Raw genomic sequence first — 20,558 nt, forward strand, 5'->3', positions numbered from 1 at the left:
GTTTTCAGTCTGGTTCGAGGAACAGCCAGGAGGTTTTCAGATGTGGATCTAAGGTTCCGAGAGGTGGTGTGTGGGGATGAAAGCTCAGATAGGTAGCTTGGAGCCTGGTTGTTAAGAGCTCTATAGGTCAGGACTAAAACTTTAAACTGTATTCTATATTCTACCGGGAGCCAGTGGAGGGACTGTAAAACTGGAGTGATGTGAGCTCGTCTGCTGGATTTGGTTAGGAGTCTGGCTGCTGCATTTTGCATGGCTTGAAGGCGTGAGAGGGAGGTTTTGCTGAGACCAGTAAAAAGCGCGTTACAGTAGTCTAAGCGTGATGACACAAAGGCATGGATGATTTTTTCCAGATCTGCAGTAGAAACCAGTTTACGGACTTTTGAAATGTTTCTCAGTTGAAAGAAACAAGAGCGGGAGATGGTTTTGACGTGTGAGTCTAAACTTAAAGCTGGATCAAAAATAACTCCCAGGTTTCTATTGTTGGCCTTGGCTGATGGGCAAAAAGAGGCAATTTCTTGCTCGATTTTTGGCTGAAGTTCCGGGGGTGCGGCGATCAGGGTCTCTGTCTTGTTGGCGTTGAGGACAAGAAAGTTGCTGGACAGCCAGTTACTGATCTGGGTCAGGCAGAGTACAAGTGTGGCCAGCCTGTCCAACTGGTGTGGCATAAAGGACATATAGAGCTGAATATCATCAGCGTAGATGTGGTAGGAGATGTCTGGGAAAGACTGAATGATGCCAGCTAGGGGAAGAATATAGAATGCAAATAGTAGAGGCCCTAGAACTGAACCTTGTGGGACCCCGCATGTTAGAGAGGCAGTATCTGAAGAGAAGGTTTCGGACTTCACTGTGAATGTTCTGTTAGTGAGATAAGAAGAGAGCCAGTCTAGAGCAGAACCTGAAATCCCAGCCAGGGCCTTTAACCTGTTTAGTAGAACGTTGTGGTCTACAGTGTCAAAAGCTGCACTGAGGTCAAGCAGGACCATGACAGAGCATTTCCCTGCATCAGCAGCCATCAGGAGGTCATTATGCACCCTTACTAGAGCAGTCTCAGTTGAGTGCTGCTTCAGAAAGCCAGACTGGAAGGGGTCAGAGATCTTTGACTTAGAAAACCAGGATCTGAGTTGGGTTTCAACAACCTTCTCAAGTACTTTGCTGATGAAAGGTAGCTTAGAAATGGGCCTAAAGTTACTGGTGGAGCTGGCGTCAAGGTTGGGTTTCTTTAAGAGAGGAGTCACTACTGCATTTTTAAAGTAAGATGGAACACAGCCTTGGCTCAGTGAGCTGTTGATTATAGTCAACAGAGATGGACTGATAGAGGCAAAGGACCCGACTAAGACAGAGGGAGTTAATATATCTGAAGAGCATGATGAGAGTTTCATCTGACTGATTATTGAGGTTAAGTCATTTAGTGTAATTGGGGAGAAGGAGGTGAAAGACTCGGAGCACTGGGGGGCCTCCCATCCTGAGGGGGCGAGGGCTGGTGGAATGCTGGATCTCAGATTCAACACCTTGTTTTCAAAAAGTGGAGAAATCTGTTACAGTCATCAGCTGAAGATAGCTGAGCCTGCTGCGGAGGAGAAGACACGATGCTGGAGATGGTATCAAACAAAACCTTAGGATTATTCTTACTTTGACATATGAGGTTGCTGAAGAAAGAAGACCTGGCATTTTCTACAGCTTCGTTGTATGATTCGAGAAGTTCTTTAAAATATTCGCGATGAACAACCAGACCTGTCCTCTTCCACCGTCTTTCCGCTTTTCTGTAGGAGCGTCTAAGATCAAGAATCTGGTTGTTCAGCCAGGGTGAACTGGAGGCACTGGAACTGCGGCTGGTTTTGTAAGGGGCGACCTGATCTAGAATTTTGAGGCAGTGATCATTAAATGAGTTGGTGAGGAGCTCTACGTCATCAGAGGAAGGAGGTACAAAGTCAAAGAGGGAGGAGAAATTTAAAATGGTAGAACTGTTGATAATACGTCTTTGCTTAGCAGAGACTGGTAAAAGAGATTCAGAATTTAGGTTAATATTAAAAGAAACTGACTTATGGTCACTGAACACAACATCATGTATCTGCAGCTTATCAACAAGAAGTCCGTAGGAAAAGACCAGATCCAGGGTGTGGCCTGCTCTGTGAGTGGGACCAGACACGTGTTGAGAGAAGTTAAAAGAGTTCATCATGTTTAGGAACTCCCTAGTGGAGCTGTTAGATAGATCCTCAGCGTGGATGTTGAGATCTCCAACAATGATTATCCTGTCTAGTTTAATAGTTGAAGATAGGAGATCCTGAAAGTCAGACAGGAAGGATGAAGTAGATCCAGGTGGGCGATAGACCAGAATTCCATAAACTGGTAGAGCTCGACCAATTTTAATCATGATCATTTCGAATGAGCTGTAGGAGTTTGAGGATATAATTTGGCACGATAAGTGTTTCTTAAAGATAACAGCTGTTCCTCCACCGCGGCCTGTGGTTCGTGGAGCAGAGAAGAAAGAGCAGTCTTGAGGACAGAGCTCACGGAGATGAGTGACGTCATTTTCGCGCTGCCACGACTCAGAAATCCACAAAAAGTTTAATTTTTTGGTCCAGAACAGATCGTAGAGGATGTGAGACTTGTTGGCGATGGAGCACGCGCTAATCAACATAATTTTCGCGGAGGAATCTGGCGGTGTATGTGCCGCGGGCTCGATAATGGCGGGCGGCTGGCGGGCTAAGCTACGTAGCGACTCCAGGCTACGCCTGCGGAGGTTCTTTGTCTCCCACGCCTTCAGGTAGCGTCCCGCATCAGGGGCTCCATTGAGCAGCGAGCTCAGCCCAACTCTGTTTAGTTTCTGTTGGATCCGCCACACCACAGCCGCGGAGCAGCGATCAGGCAGAGCTTCGCCTCTCAGGATCTTTCGAAGCTGAACAAAGAAGCCGGCTCTCTTCCCCCGTTTCCTCTTCCATGGCCTCCTGGGCAGCGGCAGGCCGACAGGTAACAGAGGGCCGAGACCTGGGTTAATGCCAGGTTCCAGAGGCGGTGGGAAAGCGGGTCCGGTATCGGAGTTCTGGAGGTTGATCATCGCGGACCTGATCGACAACAGTAAGTCTCGATCATATGTTAGCAGGGACTCCGCACCAGATAAAGAAGAAACAATAAAAAACACCAAATAACCAAAAAAGATCAGGAGCCTAGCAGACGTACAACCACTCATGGGCGCCATCTTGTACTCAAAAGTACAAGTGGCAGCGGCAGCACAAGTGGCACTTGCGGTGGCAGCTCTGACACTTCTGGGTGGTGCCACGGCTTTTAGTGACACCTGCCACAGCTGCCACGGCCCCTGCCACTGCTGACATGACACTTCCGGGTAGTGCCACGGCTTTTAGTGGCACCTGCCACAGCTGCCACGGCCCCTGCCACTGCTGACATGACACTTCCGGGTAGTGCCACGGCTTTTAGTGGCACCTGCCACAGCTGCCACGGCCCCTGCCACTGCTGACATGACACTTCCGGGTAGTGCCACGGCTTTTAGTGGCACCTGCCACAGCTGCGACGGCTGCCACGGTACCTGCCACAGCTGCCACGGTTTACAGTGGCACCTGCCACACACTGTAGTGACACCTGCCAGAGAAATGATTGGCTCTACCAGCCTGGAGCGCCACCTCTGGCAGATCGGAGTGTCATCTCCTTGCCAGGCAGAGCTGCCACTACGGATTACACAATTGCAGCATTTATTGCATCATCGGCCTCATCATGCCAAAGTTTTTTTTTATAACTTTATTAACAAAATCAAAACAAACAAGGCTGTCACCGAAAATATTTTAAATATTTCAAGTGGTTTACAAATACATTTCCCAGTCACTCCATGCAAGTGTAATGCAATCAGAAGCGTTAATGCATTTATTTTTTCCATCATTTTTATTGCTCCCCCAGACAAATCCGTGGCAGCTCTAGTGGAAGATCCACAGACACTTCCGGGTTGAAGACCGGCGTTGGGTCACCGGCCTCCGGTACGGAGTCAGGAAGCAGAGGAGCACCAGAGGCAGATGGAGACCACCAGAGCAGTTCTCAATTTCTGAAATAATTTATGACAACTGCTACCAATGTGGATTGTGGAATAAAAAGAGATAAACTGTTAGTTTTCTCTATGTTGTCATTGCAATCGGGGCAGATAACGCCATCTGCCGGCTTAAAATGGGTATTGCAGTACATTTTAAACAACTTGGAAGTGAAAAGGCTGTTTGTCACTACAACGGATTTGGGGATGTAGTTTATTGTTAATAGATATTGTGGTTTTACAACAATAAAGTTTTGTATTGTGTATGTATAGTGTGTATATAGATTTATCACTCTGTAATGTAAAGGGACTCCAATAAAGAAGACTTAGAACACAATAAAACTTTATTAAAACCAAGACCTATGCTGTTTAGTATTGTACCTCAAATCTGGAGAAAACTTTGAGGTTCTTCTCATCTATGATACAGGAACAGAACTTGTCATAGTCATTTTTATTTTCAAAAACATAAGTCAAATGTTCTGCTGGAGAGTCATAATCATGGTCCTCGTTCCATCTTTGAACTGCCTCAAGGACTTCCTGCTGTTCTTCCTCATCCATGGACAGAAAGGATGGCACTTTAACCATTCCCTCGAACAGTGTTCCCTTTACCCACTCAGCTGCTGCCAAAATACTGCTTTCCTGTGAAAATGACAGACACACACACACACATCCATCCATCCATCCACACATGCACAATGTTTATGCATGTATGCTGAAAACCCCTCTTTGATTTCGAAGTAGAAGTTGCAAAATTCCCGGGACATCAAACACCCTCCGCCCTCACTGTAAATATATACATATGTACTATATACTCTGCTTGTTATGTGTGCTTTACCTTTGGAGTGTCATCATTAATGGCCAGTTCTGCTTTTCTGTGAGGTCAGAGAAATCATAGCGTTTCAAAATTTCAGCTTATTATACATGCTCCTAACAGGAGTCAGCACCCAAATGTTACTATACCCTTCATTGTCAATGAATGGCTTGGTCTTCATAAGCAAGTCTTCTGCTTGAAAACGGCAGATGACATCTGTAGTCTGCAGCCAATGAATCAGAGCCTGTAAAACAATTTTACATCAAATTAATTTGGAAAAAGTTAGAATCTACATTATGCAGATCTTTGACCACATTATTATTGTGAAGGCACTATTTTCTGTTGGTGAAAATGTAATTTTAGCATCCATCTTCTTCCTGCTTGTGTTACAAAACATTACAAATACTAGTAAGTTGTGTTTTTTTATATTTATAAGTGTCATGTAAACATACCTCGGGCAGAATAACATCTGTTATGAAATGAGGATCCACAGATGTAGTTCCTGAAAGTGACAGGACTCTTTCCAAACGCTGGATGATTGTTTCAGTCTGGAACAGGAAGTAATAAATATAATAAATGAACAATAAAATTATACAATTGGGAGGTTGGAGAGAAAACCATTAAATTCTTTAGTTCTGTATAACTTCCAATTTACGTTCTTGTCAATAACACATTTATAAATTTTACCATGGCCAATTTACACCTTATCCTGAAGAATCTGTTTAGTAATTCTTCTTTTAGTAATATTGTATAAATGTGTATTTGTATTTACTGTACATATTTAGAGAGTAACAGGGACGGTGTTTTAAAAAGTACATTAACCTCAAGGGGAAATATGCACCGGTTGTACCGGTTTATAGGTTAAGAACTAATTTCAGCCTGTAGTCCCAGGGAAGGCTGCTTTCATAAGAACATGTTTTGAAATGTCATGTTAAAAAAAGGAATGCATAAAAAAAGACAAATTTGATATTAAATTACATTAAAACTTACCGTACATACATGCAACAAACATATTATCTACACCCTCTCATCTACATTGGTTATCGGGTGTTGGTGCAAGTTTGCTTTGATGAAAGGTCGGAAACAGAAGAACATTTTTTTCAATTTACCAGTTATGTAGGTAACTAATTCTATTAACAAATATTTACACAAGTAAAAGCAGAGTTTCCAAAAACTGTCTTGCGTTTATTGATCCTGCACTCCCCTCTAACTAACAATCTTGTAACTTAAGCTGCTTTTTCTGAGCTCAAGTAGAAATCTTTTAGTTGGGGAGCAGCATTTCCATGAATGATCTTATACAATAAACACAAATTGGTATGAGCTAACATTTCAGAAATATGATATTTGTGTTTTGTAACTGCAGCTAAACTACAGACAAGACATTTATGTGTTTGATATCAATGACTACTTCAGTAGGCCATCTAATCAAATTGGTGCTAAGCTACTGTGAACGCTGTTAAACATTGAATGATGTACGAATTTAAAAGTACATGTAAATTTCACTCAAAATGTTTTAGAGAAATGATTGTTCAGGATTCTAGAAGAGATCACTGAGCATCAACATAAAGGGTTCTGGACTTTATTTCAGTTAACACACATTGGAAAGGCTCTGTGTATTTCCTACCCTTTACAAAACAGGCTGAACAGATATAACCAGCAATGCATAGAGATAAACTAACACCATCGGTAAAGTTAATGGTAATAACGTAAATATTTTGCTCATGTTCATTTCTTGGAGAACACTGGTGTATTGTACTGTAATGTACATGCTGTTATGACGGTGATCACTAGGGGGCACTAGTGTCACGTGTTACTGTTGAGGTTAAAGAGTTGAGGCTGGAAGTAAAAGTTCGCTGGACCTAAACAGCTGTGTCTCAGTGTTTAATTACCTAGTGGAAAACCTACAGAAGACCTAAGGAGACCAGATAACACAACATGGTGTCAGAAGTTTGGCTGCCAAGAGAACAGAGACAACGGTTTGAGTAAGCTAGGTGAATTAGCATCGGGGCTAACGTCTGCTACCAAGAAGATAAAATGGAGCAGTTTAGGCCGCCGTCTCCACTCAGTCTCGTCGGCAATCTATCTGAGGCATGGCGCAGGTGGGAACAGAGGTTCCAGCTCTACATGATAGCCACTGGCGCATCAGAAAAGGAGGAAGAGGTAAAAATAGCCATTCTTCTTCACACTATCGGCGAGGAGGCCTTAGAAGTGTACAACACACTCAACATTACCCCAGCCGGAGATGCACTCACATCTCTGAAAGCATTCAAAACATACTGTAGCCCGCAGAAGAATGTGGTTTTTGAACGTCATCAATTCTGGTCATACCCAATGTCACCAGGAATTGTGGTGGACAGGTACATTACTGAACTGTGTCAAAAAGCAAGGACTGTGAGTTTGGTCAAAATGTAGATGATATGATCAGAGATAAGCTGGTGTTCAGCATAAATGACTCACGTCTGAGAGAGAGACTGCTTCGCGACAAAGACCTTACTCTGAACAAAGCCATTGAAATCTGCAGGTTAGCGGAAGCAGCAAAGACACAGATCCAAGCAATGCAATTGAACCCAGTAGTCCAGGACGCTTCAGTGGACACGTTGAAGAAAACCCCCCATAACCTAAGACCAGGACAAGGTAGAATTAAAGCCAGCAACAAACAGACAGTTTGTACCAAGTGCGGAATTAAACATGAACCAAGAAAATGTCCGGCGTATGGAGAAACATGCCACAAGTGCAAGAAAAAAAATCACTTCTCAAAGTTGTGCAGATCCAACATTGATAAGGACAAGCCATACACAAAAACAAAGATGGTGGATAACTTGGAAGCTGACATGGACACCCTGTACATAGGTGTGGTGAGCAGTGACAAAAATGAGACAAATTGTTGGAAAGAAACAGTCACAATAAGGAAAGTGCCAATCGTTTTCAAGCTAGACACAGGTGCTGATGCAAATGTGCTTCCCATGCAGGTTTACCACAAAATACCAGGTCCTGTTCAGCTTCGATCTACAAAGACTGTGCTGATAGCTTTTGGTGGAGCTCGTATAAGTGCTGAAGGTATTGTGTCTCTTGACTGTGTAACTAGCAAAGGTAGTGCTGTGCTCGACTTCCTTGTGTCCAGGCAAGCGGACAAAGCCATCTTAGGTGGGCAGGCATGTGAGGAGCTGCAACTGGTGAAAAGAGTGGATGTGCTCACACCCAAGTCACACACGCTGGACAAGCTACCAGCAACAAAAGAAGAATTGGTGGAAAAATATGCTGAGGTGTTCACAGGTTTAGGTGAGTTCCCTGGACTTCATCACATATACATCGACCCAGAAGCTACACCTGTCATTCATGCATGCAGAAATGTGCCTCTCTCTATAATGGACTCACTCAAAAAGACACTAAAAGGCTTACAGGACAGAGAAGTAATAACACCTGTCAATGAGCCCACAGATTGGCAACTAGACTATTCACCCACTCAAAAGAAGAATGGTACACTTAGGGTGTGTTTGGACCCTGGTGACCTGAATCGGGCAATCAAACGCCAGCATTACTCCATCCCCACATATGAGGATGTCCGGAGCAGGCTGGCAGGTAAATCTATCTTCACCATTTTGGATGAGAAGGACGGATACTGGCAGATTAAGTTAGATGAGTCATCTTCAAAGCTATGTACCTTCAACACGCCATGGGGCCGGTACCGCTTCTTAAGGCTTCCATTTGGAATCAAATCAGCCAGTGAAGTTTTTCAGCAAAAGAACTGTGAAACATTTGGTGACATACCTGGTGTTTTCATCATGCTGATGATATGATCATAGCAGCGGAAACAGAATCAGAACATGACAACATCTTACAAAAGGTCATGGAGAGGGCGAAAGAGGTGAATGTGAGGTTCAACAAGGATAAGGTCCAGTTCAAAGTGGACACGGTGAAGTACATGGGGCACATCATCACAGCAGCAGGACAGAAAGCTGATGACACAAAGATCAAAGCCATCGTTGACATGCCCACTCCAGAGGACAAGCAAAGTCTCCAACGTTTGCTAGGAATGACCAAGTTTTTGGCACAATACATTCCAAATGAGGCAACACTCACGGCACCATTAAGAGAGCTACTGAAAAAGAACACTGTCTGGCAGTGGCAAGCACACCACAGTGAGGCGCTGCAAACACTCAAGACTGCCCTCACACAGGCACCCGTTCTAAACTTCTTTGACAGCAAGAAACCGTTAACTCTACAAGCAGATTCCTCAAAGGATGGACTGGGAGCATGCTTGCTACAAGAAGGTCACCCTGTGTGCTATGCATCTCGTGCATTAACAGACACTGAGAAAAGATAAGCACAAATAGAAAAAGAGTTGTTGGCAATAGTGTTTGCCACTAAGAGATTTCACCAATATGTGTATGGAAGGCCAGTGATGGTTCAGTCAGATCACAAACCTCTTGAAGTGATCATGCGCAAACCGTTATGCAAAGCCCCAGAACGGCTGCAAGGAATGCTACTTCAACTACAGAGGTACAATCTCACTCTGACTTACACACCTGGCAAACAGGTGCACATTGCAGATACCCTCTCGCGTGCCACTACAAACAGTGCAAATGACATCACTGATGAGAATCTCTGTGAAGAGAGAGTTGTATATGCTTTGGAGGCAACAGATGCTTTAAGTGAAGAGACCCTCAACCAGCTGAAAATGGCGACAGCAGCGGACAAAGTGCTACAGGCTGTGCGTGAAAAACACATGAACGGCTGGCCCACAAAGAGGAGAAATTTGGATAAGACACTCCACAGCTACTGGCCAATGAGACATGATATTAGCATCCACAAAGACATCGTTATGTGTGGGAACAAAATCATGATACCACAAAACTTCAGGAATGTAATCTTGGAAAAGCTGCACATTGCACATCAGGGAGTACAACGCACTAAGTCTAAAGCACGCAAAGTACTGTACTGGCCAGGGATGGGACGTGACATTCAGAACATGGTCGAGAAATGCTCACAGTGCCAACAAATGCAACCAAAGCAACAGGTTGAACCGCTTGTTCCCCATTCGATTCCAGAGCTACCGTGGATGAAGTTGGGAGCGGACATTTTTGAGTTGCATGGTCAGTCATACTCGCTGCTAGTGGTCTACCTGACCAAGTATCCAGAGGTACTGAACCTTTCTGACAAGACGGCTTGCACAATAATACAAAGGATGAAATCTGTATTTGCGAGACATGGGATCCCCAAGGAGATTGTGAGTGATCATGTTCCTTTTGCGAGTCATGAGATGAAATCATTTGCAACGAAGTGGGAAATAAAGCTTACTTTCTCCAGCCCAGGTTTTCCATCCTCAAATGGAATGGCTGAGAGAGCCATAAAGACAGTCAAACATGCTCTGAAGAAAGCACTGCAAACTGGTACAGACCCACATCTGGTACTGCTGTCTCTGAGGAATACACCAATTACAGGACTGAACATGTCACCTGCACAAATGTTGATGGGAAGAGTCCTCCGCAGCACACTGCCATGTTCCGGTGCTGTGCTCCAACAATCATCCCTACACAACATCCATAACAAAATAAGAGACATGCAGTTACGCCAGAAACAACACTTTGATAAACGTGCAAAAGCGTTGCCAGTGTTATCCCCAGGTGACACAGTGCACATGCACACACAGCGGGGATGGGAACCAGCAGTTGTTGTCCACCAAAGGAAGGAACCGAGATCCTACATGGTTCAAACCCCAGAAGGAAAGATGCTCAGGAGAAACAGGAGACACTTGAGGAATATCCACCCCAGTTTGTTCAAGGAGGTTCCTGAGGATGAACAGTCTGACCCAGAAGAACATTTCCCTGATGAGCCACCTAGGGAACAAGATGTCCCTCCTCCTGCAGCTGGAGAACGTTTGCCAACTTGTTACACACGCAGTGGCCGGGCAGTTAGGCGTCCTGCCAGGTTTGACGAGTGAGCGGACATTTATCAGAAATATGTTCTGCAAGTTTGCTTAGTTATGTTATTAAAAAAAAAATAAAGGAAAAAAAAAGTCAACTGAGAGGAATTATAGGAAGTGAACTAGTAAAATGCAGTTAATAAGAGAATGTAATGTTTTGATGTTTGTTGAAATACTTAAATGGAACATAATGACTGCAGAAAATACACATGTGAGTTAACGCTTAAAGAAGTTAATGAATGGTTATAAACTGAAGTTATTCTAAGCAAGTTCATTCTGGAAAAGAGGGATGTGGTGTATTGTACTGTAATGTACATGCTGTTATGACGGTGATCACTAGGGGGCACTAGTGTCACGTGTTACTGTTGAGGTTAAAGAGTTGAGGCTGGAAGTAAAAGTTCGCTGGACCTAAACAGCTGTGTCTCAGTGTTTAATTACCTAGTGGAAAACCTACAGAAGACCTAAGGAGACCAGATAACACAACAAACACAGTACTTAAAGCTGTTGCATTGCTCAACATATTTTGGAAAAACTTGTTTAGCATTGTCGTACAGTTAAGGCTATGACACAAGAGATGGTGTATTGAAAGAAAAGTAGGTGAAATAACATTCCACATACCGTCATGTCATCAAATACGGTTACATGCTCACTGTAGTGTTTTCTGAGACTTGGGTCAAATCCTTTGTGCTTCCACAGATACATTCTGTTCGAAAGAATGTGGTCGGTCTGCAGGTTTCTTTCCAAGTCCTGTAATGTAGTACGCATATGAAGACATTTACGTTTTGACTTTTTATAAGACTGCTACTTTGGAGCTACTCTAAAGACGATGATAAATATACGTCCTTACCTTAATCTCTAAATCTGTCAGAATGTCATCTGCATAGACTCCCTCCATAATCTTCTTCCTGTGAAGGACAAATTACTTTTAAATACCAATCTTTAGTTTTCTCAGTTTTCCAAATCCAAATGATTTTGAAGGGCAATGATTTACTCCTTTTCCTCATTGAATAATACAAGGAGCACTGCAATGACTAGGTAATTTAATGTGTTTTACAATTTGAGGTCGTTTCAAATGCCCAACAAATTTTGCATTCTTGACAGTGTGAGATATTTCTCTTTGATGCTACATATAACAAAGTACGTGGTGTTTTGAAGTAACGGTGTGTAGCTTGAAACTAATTTGAGTGCAGACTGAGCTGTTGTTCTATAAGGGATGCTGCTCGTCTCACACATCAACATGTGTACTGCATCCACAGAAGAAGTCCTCAGAAGCCCGGTCTCCGGTCACACCAGCACACTCAAAATGCAACCAGCTTCTACAAGCAGTGCATTGCACCCACTTGTATTTTTTAATGTGCTCATGGAAAACACTGGAAAGTACATTTTTATACATGTCAGAATAAACGTGACATTGTTCAATTTTACATGATAAAATAACAACCTTTGACATTCAACAATTAAGTAGATATGAGATGATAACGTACCTGTTCTTTCCAGTTGCCCTTTGAAACAGGCATGTCCTAATCCTCCAGGACAGGCAGTGGATGCTGGAGTCAGGGTCTTTTATTTCTGTTCCTTGAAGCTTAACTTCCTTTTGTTTTATAGCCAACATTTCTTCATTAGTTGGTGGGAAATCCTGTAATAATAAAACATATCAGACAATGCAGCACTGAATTTTTATTAAAGTAATCTCCATCACCATATTCTACCAGATGAAGACAGCTAACCTCAGGATTAATGTTTTGGGTGGCATGGTGCAGACGAAGAGTCCTGCACTGGTTCACTGTCAATGCTTCTGTCATGGATTCACGCTGTTTAACTACATTTTCAACAGCCTTTTTAGAGAAAATATATGGAATATGGTTGAAACATCAGTTGTAAAACCAGTTAGGATCACAGACGCTCGCTGAGCACACAAGTACGCCACAGTTCAGAGTCTTGCTGCTTCCACTGTGGAGGATAAACCACAGTCCAGCCTTCAAGCCCACCGGAAGACCTGAAGACATTCCTGCAAAAGATAGTTCAAGCCTCATGTTATAGTATTACTGTAGTATCAAAATTTAACAGGTGACATATTATTTTTGTTTTGTAAATACCTCAGTAGATTCATGTCTTCATCACTGATAATGCAGTATAGTGAAAGCCAAACACCTAAAAGGAAATGCATATTTTCATCATAACTGCAAATTTAACACTTTTTTTCTCATTTTACTTTTTTGTGGCATTTCTATGGGTCTACAGGTTGGGTAGTTTACATGTTGGGTGATGGGAGGTACTTGAATATAGAATTTAGAATGAATCTTTCCATCAGGGAAAATAAATAATTAAACTGAGGACAAGCAGTGCACCCAGATAAAAAAAACGAAGCTATCTATACTACTGAACAATAAAGAAAGAAAACTTTACTGTGCTGGGATTTTGATCACTGACTAGTGGCTGGTTAGAGAACCTCAGAGTGGAGACCAGGCAGACAGAAGGAGAATAAACAGTTACAGAGCGGTTGTATCAAAGACGGGAGAGTTAGGGAACAGCACGGTTGATCAAGAGAAATAGTAAAAAACACAGATATATCAACATCAACACAAGATCATGTTAAAAACTTCTAAACATTTCAAAACACGAGACCAAGGTTATAAAAAACAACAACTGACAAATTACACAACTGTTATTATTCCTTCATCATTTCAAATAATCCTTATAAATATCATTTACTTTCACATGTTGATCAAATTACCTGTAGGCTGCAGTCCCAACATGCCACTCAGTCCCAAAGACAGTGGGGCATTACACAGGGTCTCCATTTCTGATTTGAACTGGGTGTTTATGTTATTGTTGTGCAATTCTATCAAGACCCTGACAGTCTGCTTGAAATGTGTTTCAGTCATTTGGCACAATGAATACCTCACAGAGGCAAGGACACGATTAAACTGTTCTGCTACGGCAGAGTTGATTTCTTTTCTGAGGGCAGGGCAAATGTTGAGGCTTCTCAGCTTTTCTTCTTGACGTTTTTGATTTTTTTGATGAAACCTGTCATACAGAGAAAACCTTTCAGACGTTCCTGTGACTGGATGTTTAGCTTTCCACGTTTGCCTCTGGTTGTTGTGGCAAAGGACATCTCAGTTGTTTTACCCAATCCACTTCAACTTGTAGTTCTTTGGTCTTTGCTTTAGTTAGATCGTCCTGGGCAGGTGAACAGAGTCTCCCGTCATGCGGCTTGAAACATAATTGATTTGTGCGGTTGTTAGTGGGACCTGTCCAGCTACATCAGCTATGTAACATGTCGGGAATCTTGAAACTGAGCAGTCCGTCACAGTGGTCTCTTGCAGACTCCATCCAGAAGAGGAAGTTCACATAAGAGACAACTCCATGCATACATGAGAAATGGAGAACACCACCTGCCGATTAAACCAAAAACATGTCAATTCTATTAACGTCCATGGATGGGAACATTTAATGTAATGTGTTTTTATGGAAAAACTTCCATAACAATGCCAGCAACTGAATACTGTTACAAACGTTAACTCACCACCAGCTTTTTGTAGTTTTATGAAAAGCTTTGGGTAAACATCTTTGAAATTCAACAGCTCCTGAAGTCTGTTTGTCAAATCTGCTATGGACCCTTCAGAGGAGACACCCAGAGCAAGACAAGCATCCTGGAGATCCTTTTTAGGACACTGGAAATAGAGAATTTACATTTTTAAATATGGACAAAAGATTATCTGTAGATACTGAAAGGGCATAAAGCAATAATTATATCAATTAACCTTTTTGGAGTGCAAGATTTTCAGTATGATGTCCTCATTTATTTCCTTTATGGGTTGAGTTCTATGTTCTGTAGTCTTTGTTAGCGCTTTTTTGCACTCTGTTTTAGGAAGGATGTTTCCCACTCTGGTGTGTTCCCCATCCAGGGTGGGAAAGTTGAGTGGTGAGTTGATGTACCGTATGGGTTGCCTAACCCTAACCCTAGGCCATCAAATAGAGAAACATAACTTAAAACTTTAAATGGTCTTTCTTGTACTTGAATTATGTTCCTTATTTAATTTGTATCCATAACATTATAGACTTCAAATTCATACATACCTGATAAGAGGCCCTCTGCTATTAACGACTTGTCCAGATCATTCCATGCCTCAACAATGTCAGCCTCTAGGTGTTTGTCTGAAACGCAGTCAGGATCAGGTCTTATAAAGGTCCCCACTAGAAACAACAGATATTAAAGTATTCAGAACATTTTCACAAAAATTAATCCTTCAAATATGCACAATTTAAAACTTGTAACAAACATATTTTGGAAAAACATTGTAGAGCTACTTAATGGCACGTGTTGTTTAGGTTGGACAGTCGTGGCCAAAAGTTTTTATGACACAAATCCTGGTTTTTGCAGTTTGCTGCTAAACAGCGTTTACATCTTTGTTACTGATGTTTCTGTGATGTACAGAAATACCACATTCTGGAGTTTATGCAAATTGCTATTATAAAAAGAATAAAAGAAGTAAAAAAATGTATGTCTTACATGGGATATCAAATGCCAGTTTCCAGTTGGCATCCGCTATCAACACAGGTGGGTAGTAACCACACTGGTAGCATGAAAACTGAAAGCCAAAGTCCGTAAGTGACAGGAAGTGATGGAAAGCTCTTCTTATAGTTTGATGGTGGTAGCGATTGTCGTTGAAAAAGTTCAAGGTGTCCAGCATGCGTCCACGTGTTGTCTTGTTCTGTCAAAAAACACCAACAATGTCATAGAAATACATTTCAGCTCAGTTACTTGTGCAAAGAGTCTGAAACTTAAGTGTCACAGACATGTTGAGATTTGATTTTTGTTTGAAAATGATCTCTTTTGGAAGTTGCCCTACCGCTAATCCTGACAGCAGAAGCTCACACAACGGCAGAGTAAGGAGCACAGAGTTGTTGAAATTGTGGAATCCAGAAGAATACTCCTGGAATCGCACAATGTTGCTGCATCCTGGGCATTCTTTTACAGCAACTGAGACACAAAAACATTTTCATCAGTTCATGTTGTATGGTAACTGAACAAAGAGCCTGCATGAACAAAAACATGTTGTAATCGACAATATAACAAAACACAACATGGTAAAGCAATGTTTTCATTCATTTAATACTAAAGTAAGGAAAAGAATTGCACATTTACCTTTTTTTACGTAGTTAATGCCATACACAGTGGCTTGTGTTGTCACCACTTTTGGAAGCCCCAGTTCTGGAGGAGTCCGTCCTGGACAGTAGGGACAGTTTGTTTCCAAAGGAACAAGGGCTGTGGATGGAGTCTTCCTGAGTTCGAAGGTTTAATGACAGTTCTCTTAAGGGTGGGATGCACTTCTGGCTATGAATGTAGTCTGTCATGGCACATATTTTTTGGGTAGTGACACTGCATGGCGTACATGATATGTCATCATCCATCATGCGACTTTCCAAATCCTGAATGTCCTCTGCCTGCACATCGGGGGTGGGCATTAAAGTGTCTGATGACTCTTGGAAAATCCACCACATTGCCATCATTCGATGAATACATCAATGTGATCTTTGGCTTCCCTTACACTGACAATTCCACTTTCCCACAACAGCATCAAAGGTGACACTTGTCCGTCTAAACTGACACCAGTTGTCCGTTTCATATGTGAAAACTGAAAAAAAACATTGTTGTGAATGTCCTCTCTAAAATTCACGGGGAAAACACTGTCCACTTGCAGTTTTTTGCAGCTGTATCCACTTTTTCACACTTATCACCCCACTCAGTGGACATAGAGCCTTTTTCAAGCATGACTTTGAGTGAAGCAGGTGTGAGTTCTGCTGGTTTAACATGTTGCTTAGCATGCTTAGTTCATTCAAGATGAGCACACACTTTTCCTGGATTTCCTGAAGACCATGCTATTTGCGACACTTTCGCAGTCTATTTTTGGTGGGTTGGTTGACTTCACAACATGTGTAGGAAAATGTGGACTGTGCTCATGCTTTTGGGTGACATACAACCCGTTTCCTATGTCCACACATATCATAGGCATTGTTTCTATAGAATGAACATCCCCAATATGCCGTTGCAGGTTTTTGTGGGAAAGCTGTGCAATGTGGACAACAGAAATTCTCCGTTTTTGAGTCCGAACTGTCTTTTTCCTCGCCTGTGATCTCTTTTAGTTTTCTTTTTAAGGTGTTCACCTTGGCTGTAAAAAATAAACAAAAATTATTAAACACATTACTCATTAGCACATTCAAAAAACACTTAACCAACAATGTAAGGCAAAGCTGTAAAAAAGTGAATCCTCAAATGGTGAAATAGTTACCATGACTTTTATGTGATGATGTATCTGCAGGAGACACAATTTTAAAAAATCTGAGAAATAAATAATACCTTGAAGAGTTGCGTTTAATTAGGTCATTAAAAAGTAAGTGCACGGGACACAAGCACAAGATTATCTGGCATTTGACAGACAATGTTGCTTATTGTGGCTTTTCAGCTGTAGGCAGCTTGACTGTGTTCATTTAGACATGCATGTTACTGCAGAGGAAGCACCTACCATGTTTGTCTTGTAAATGCTTCATGAGAAATGTTGATCGTGTGTACACCGATTTGCAGAAAGGACAATGATAGTGACTCCTTTACGTTTGTGTGCCTTCCTTACAGTAACAGGATACCACAAATTTCTCTGAAAAAAGAGCAGTACATTGGTGAATAAGTTCAATGAAGAAAAGGATTACAACAAAATATTGGACATCATGTATTGTAGCACAGTGAAACAATACCTTGTTTATCGCATACAGAGTAAATTTCTTCTTTTAGGTGTTTTCTTTGGGATGAAAAGTGTTTCCAAGTTCCTTCTTTTCACAGAAGATACACTGTGAGGCAGCGCATGCCAACAATGAAGCAACATCAGAAAAGACAAAACGTGAATCTGTAATATGATAAAACAAAAAAGTTCAGAAAAATTTGGTAAAACATCACATTTTGGAATATCAAAAACCTTATTGCATGTGTATTATGCACTGTTAAATATCTGACACTCATTTCCATTAAATCATTTACCCTGTAGGCCCAAGGGCGGCCCAGTGTAGGCCTACAGCAGAGACAGTTGTTCAATAATATGGCAAATTGAAAAATGTAATATAGCCATGCTTTACTGACAGGTTAACTGCAAAGCAAGGGCTGCAACACCTTGTAAAGATATTTGATCGGTTGTACATGCAGGTAAAACTAGCAAATGAAATCTGGCATGTTACACAGAAACACTGAAATTATAACAGCGTAAATCTGGTTTCATACATATGGGCCACTTATTTAATTAGGGGGTGTCAGGGACTTGCACAAACCAGCCAGAGAAGCACTGCTCATGACACTCAACTTAAATAGTGACTGATCAGACCACACACACACACACACACACACACACACACACACACACACACACACACACACACACACACACACACACACACACACACACACACACACACACACACACACACACACACACACACACACACACACACACACACACACACACACACACACACACACACACACACACACACACACACACACACACACACACACACACACACACACACACACACACACACACACACACACACACACACACACACACACACACACACACACACACACTTCAGGTAACTCAAATAACTAAATCATAATTACAAACTTCCTATCCATAACAGAAAACATCTACATTAAATTAAACACAAGCATAAACATGAATCTCCCCTCCCTTGGGAGTTGGTAGACTCCAGAAGTGCTGATTAGGCTTCCTGAGGAGATGAGCTGCAGGTGTGAGACTCCATGGGAAACTCCAAGTCACTGAGGTGACAGACACTGCTGTCACAGAACCCCCTCCTTAAGAGTCCACACCGTACCAGCGGGAAAGATCATCAGCAGTCATTTTAACCTTGCCTGGGACACGCTGTACCAAAAAGCGAAAGGGTTGCAACATCGGACCTCAGACCAGGCCAGTAGAAATGGGGTTTAATACGGGCCCATGTCTTCTGCTCCCCCAGGTGGCCAGCCCTAGGAATAGCATGATCCAACTCCAGCACCATCTCTTGTACCTCTCGTGGGACCACCAGCTGCCTCTGTACTCCTTGTTGCCGATACAAAATATCATCCTGCAAAACATGCTCCGCACAGCCATTGTGCTCACCACTCCCATCTCCCCGGGCTCTCTCTCAGGTCCTCCTTAGATATCTTTGCAGTATGCAGAAACTTCTCCCGCCTTCGCTGTTGACGGGACTTGCTTAGTTTCCCAGGCTGCACGTCCATATGGGGATCTCCGATTAGCCCTCTCTTTGGAAGTCTTCCAAGCGGTGTAACTCCAGGGTTGTCCCTTGCGCCTCGCTGCGACAAACACCTCCGCCAACGAGGCTGCCTTAACAGACTCATAGTCACGTACCTCCTCAATGTCCATGTGTACATAGGCACTCCTGGCTTTCCCAGTGAGCAGTGGTACAAGGTGGAAAACCCAGTCAGCCATCGGCCAATTACAGGATGCAGCAATCCTCTCCAAAGTGATTAGGAAATGTTCATTGTCAGTGTGTTGACTTTTCCAGTCCAGGCTCTGAGAAGGAACGACACTGACCTGGAGAGCTGATGGTCTTGTCACCCTTGGCCACCTGTTCCTCGTTGCATGGTTTCTTCCCTGGGTCTCACTAATCCGACACATACTCATGGTTAGCAAGATCCCACCACTTGTCAGGGACTTGCCCAAACCAGCCAGAGAAGCACTGCTCATGAGACTCAAAACTCCATTTTATTTTGGAGCAGCTTCAAAGTTAACAGGAACTTTAACCCAATCACAGCACAAGACACTCTATCCAGAAAAACAAAAAACATTTCAGACACACCAGACACTCAACTTAAATAGTGACTGATCAGACCACTCTACATACAAGAGGGGAACAATTAACTTACAATTAACACACACATCCTCACACACACACAAACTAACCAGTCTAATCAATTCAGGTAACTCAAATAACTAAATCATAATTACAAACTTCCTATCCATAACAGAAAACATCTACATTAAATTAAACACAAGCATAAACATGAATCTCCCCTCCCTTGGGAGTTGGTAGACTCCAGAAGTGCTGATTAGGCTTCCTGAGGAGATGAGCTGCAGGTGTGAGACTCCATGGGAAACTCCAAGTCACTGAGGTGACAGACACTGCTCTCACAGGGGGATATCAATTTAAGCTAATCTCTAAACTACAAGGGTCAGAGCTTAAAGGGTTAAAGCAGCGCACACAGAGACCCCATCTCACCTTCCATTGTTCAAATGATGACAGCAAGTGGCGAAAACCAGTTGACTCTGTGGGGGGAAGGGTTGGGAAATTAACGCTGTTAGATCCTCTTATTTTCTTGACTATTTTCTTTTTAAATCCAATACATCTCGGTTATCATGAGGTGTAATTAACATGTAATAGCATGTAGTTGGTTTTAGAGTCGAACATCCAACTCAGTAACATTTTCACAACTCAATTAATGATTAATATTTAAACAGAAATTTGAAAAAGTGTACCTATTTTTTTTTTTTTTTGCAAATCACTGCTGTAATAGTTCTGATAACACATTCACCCCAAAAAGAAGTTAAAAAATAAACAAAAATAAACAACAAGAAACGACTGTCTTAAACTTAGGTTAGCGTGGGTCGACAATGGCGCCAGAGTCGCACAAAAAGACAGGTCGCAAAGAGCAGAAATGAAGTTCCCGCTGGTGATCCGAACACCGTTAACTCCAAAAGCTATCAAAACAAAACCTACCTCTATACGTA

The 20,558-nt window shown here is 42.3% G+C and overlaps 1 protein-coding gene and 1 long non-coding RNA gene across 3 annotated transcripts; both read right to left on the bottom strand.

Annotated features, from left to right (window-relative positions):
• Window positions 1–4,341: 4,341 nt before the first annotated feature.
• LOC129160828 (uncharacterized) lies at window positions 4,342–16,038 on the bottom strand. 2 transcript variants are annotated; one of them, XM_070549096.1, is made up of 16 exons: window positions 15,914–16,038; window positions 15,618–15,748; window positions 15,278–15,479; window positions 14,845–14,961; window positions 14,529–14,727; window positions 14,291–14,438; window positions 13,499–14,159; window positions 12,861–12,915; window positions 12,492–12,772; window positions 12,249–12,400; window positions 11,612–11,669; window positions 11,383–11,511; window positions 5,294–5,389; window positions 4,991–5,085; window positions 4,866–4,902; window positions 4,342–4,669 (listed from the first exon to the last, which is right to left on the bottom strand). In XM_070549096.1, the coding sequence occupies exons 9-16, from the start codon at window positions 12,564–12,566 to the stop codon at window positions 4,400–4,402; spliced, it is 912 nt and encodes a 303-aa protein (XP_070405197.1). In that variant the 5' UTR covers window positions 12,567–12,772; window positions 12,861–12,915; window positions 13,499–14,159; window positions 14,291–14,438; window positions 14,529–14,727; window positions 14,845–14,961; window positions 15,278–15,479; window positions 15,618–15,748; window positions 15,914–16,038; the 3' UTR covers window positions 4,342–4,399. The 2 variants fall into 2 exon arrangements, with proteins under 2 accessions (XP_070405197.1, XP_070405198.1); XM_070549097.1 differs by lacking the exon at window positions 14,529–14,727.
• A 768-nt stretch (window positions 16,039–16,806) lies between these two features.
• On the bottom strand, window positions 16,807–18,002 carry LOC139068820 (uncharacterized). Its single transcript, XR_011520066.1, has 4 exons — window positions 17,518–18,002; window positions 17,292–17,420; window positions 17,058–17,081; window positions 16,807–16,937 (listed from the first exon to the last, which is right to left on the bottom strand). It is a non-coding gene; the product is annotated as an uncharacterized lncRNA (long non-coding RNA).
• Window positions 18,003–20,558: the final 2,556 nt, after the last annotated feature.

This window comes from Nothobranchius furzeri, chromosome 3 (assembly GCF_043380555.1).
Source record: "Nothobranchius furzeri strain GRZ-AD chromosome 3, NfurGRZ-RIMD1, whole genome shotgun sequence".
Classification (NCBI taxonomy): domain Eukaryota; kingdom Metazoa; phylum Chordata; class Actinopteri; order Cyprinodontiformes; family Nothobranchiidae; genus Nothobranchius; species Nothobranchius furzeri.

Bases quoted from the DNA above. Each gene is read 5' to 3' on its own strand.
- LOC129160828 (XM_070549097.1), bottom strand. From the start codon at position 12,566: ATGACAGAAGCATTGACAGTGAACCAGTGCAGGACTCTTCGTCTGCAC. The intron at 5,390-11,382 runs GTATGTGGAATG...TTCCTGTTCCAG, and splicing joins CCGTATTTGATGACATGACG to ACTGAAACAATCATCCAGCG. The intron at 5,086-5,293 runs GTATGTTTACAT...ATTGTTTTACAG, and splicing joins CAGATGTTATTCTGCCCGAG to GCTCTGATTCATTGGCTGCA.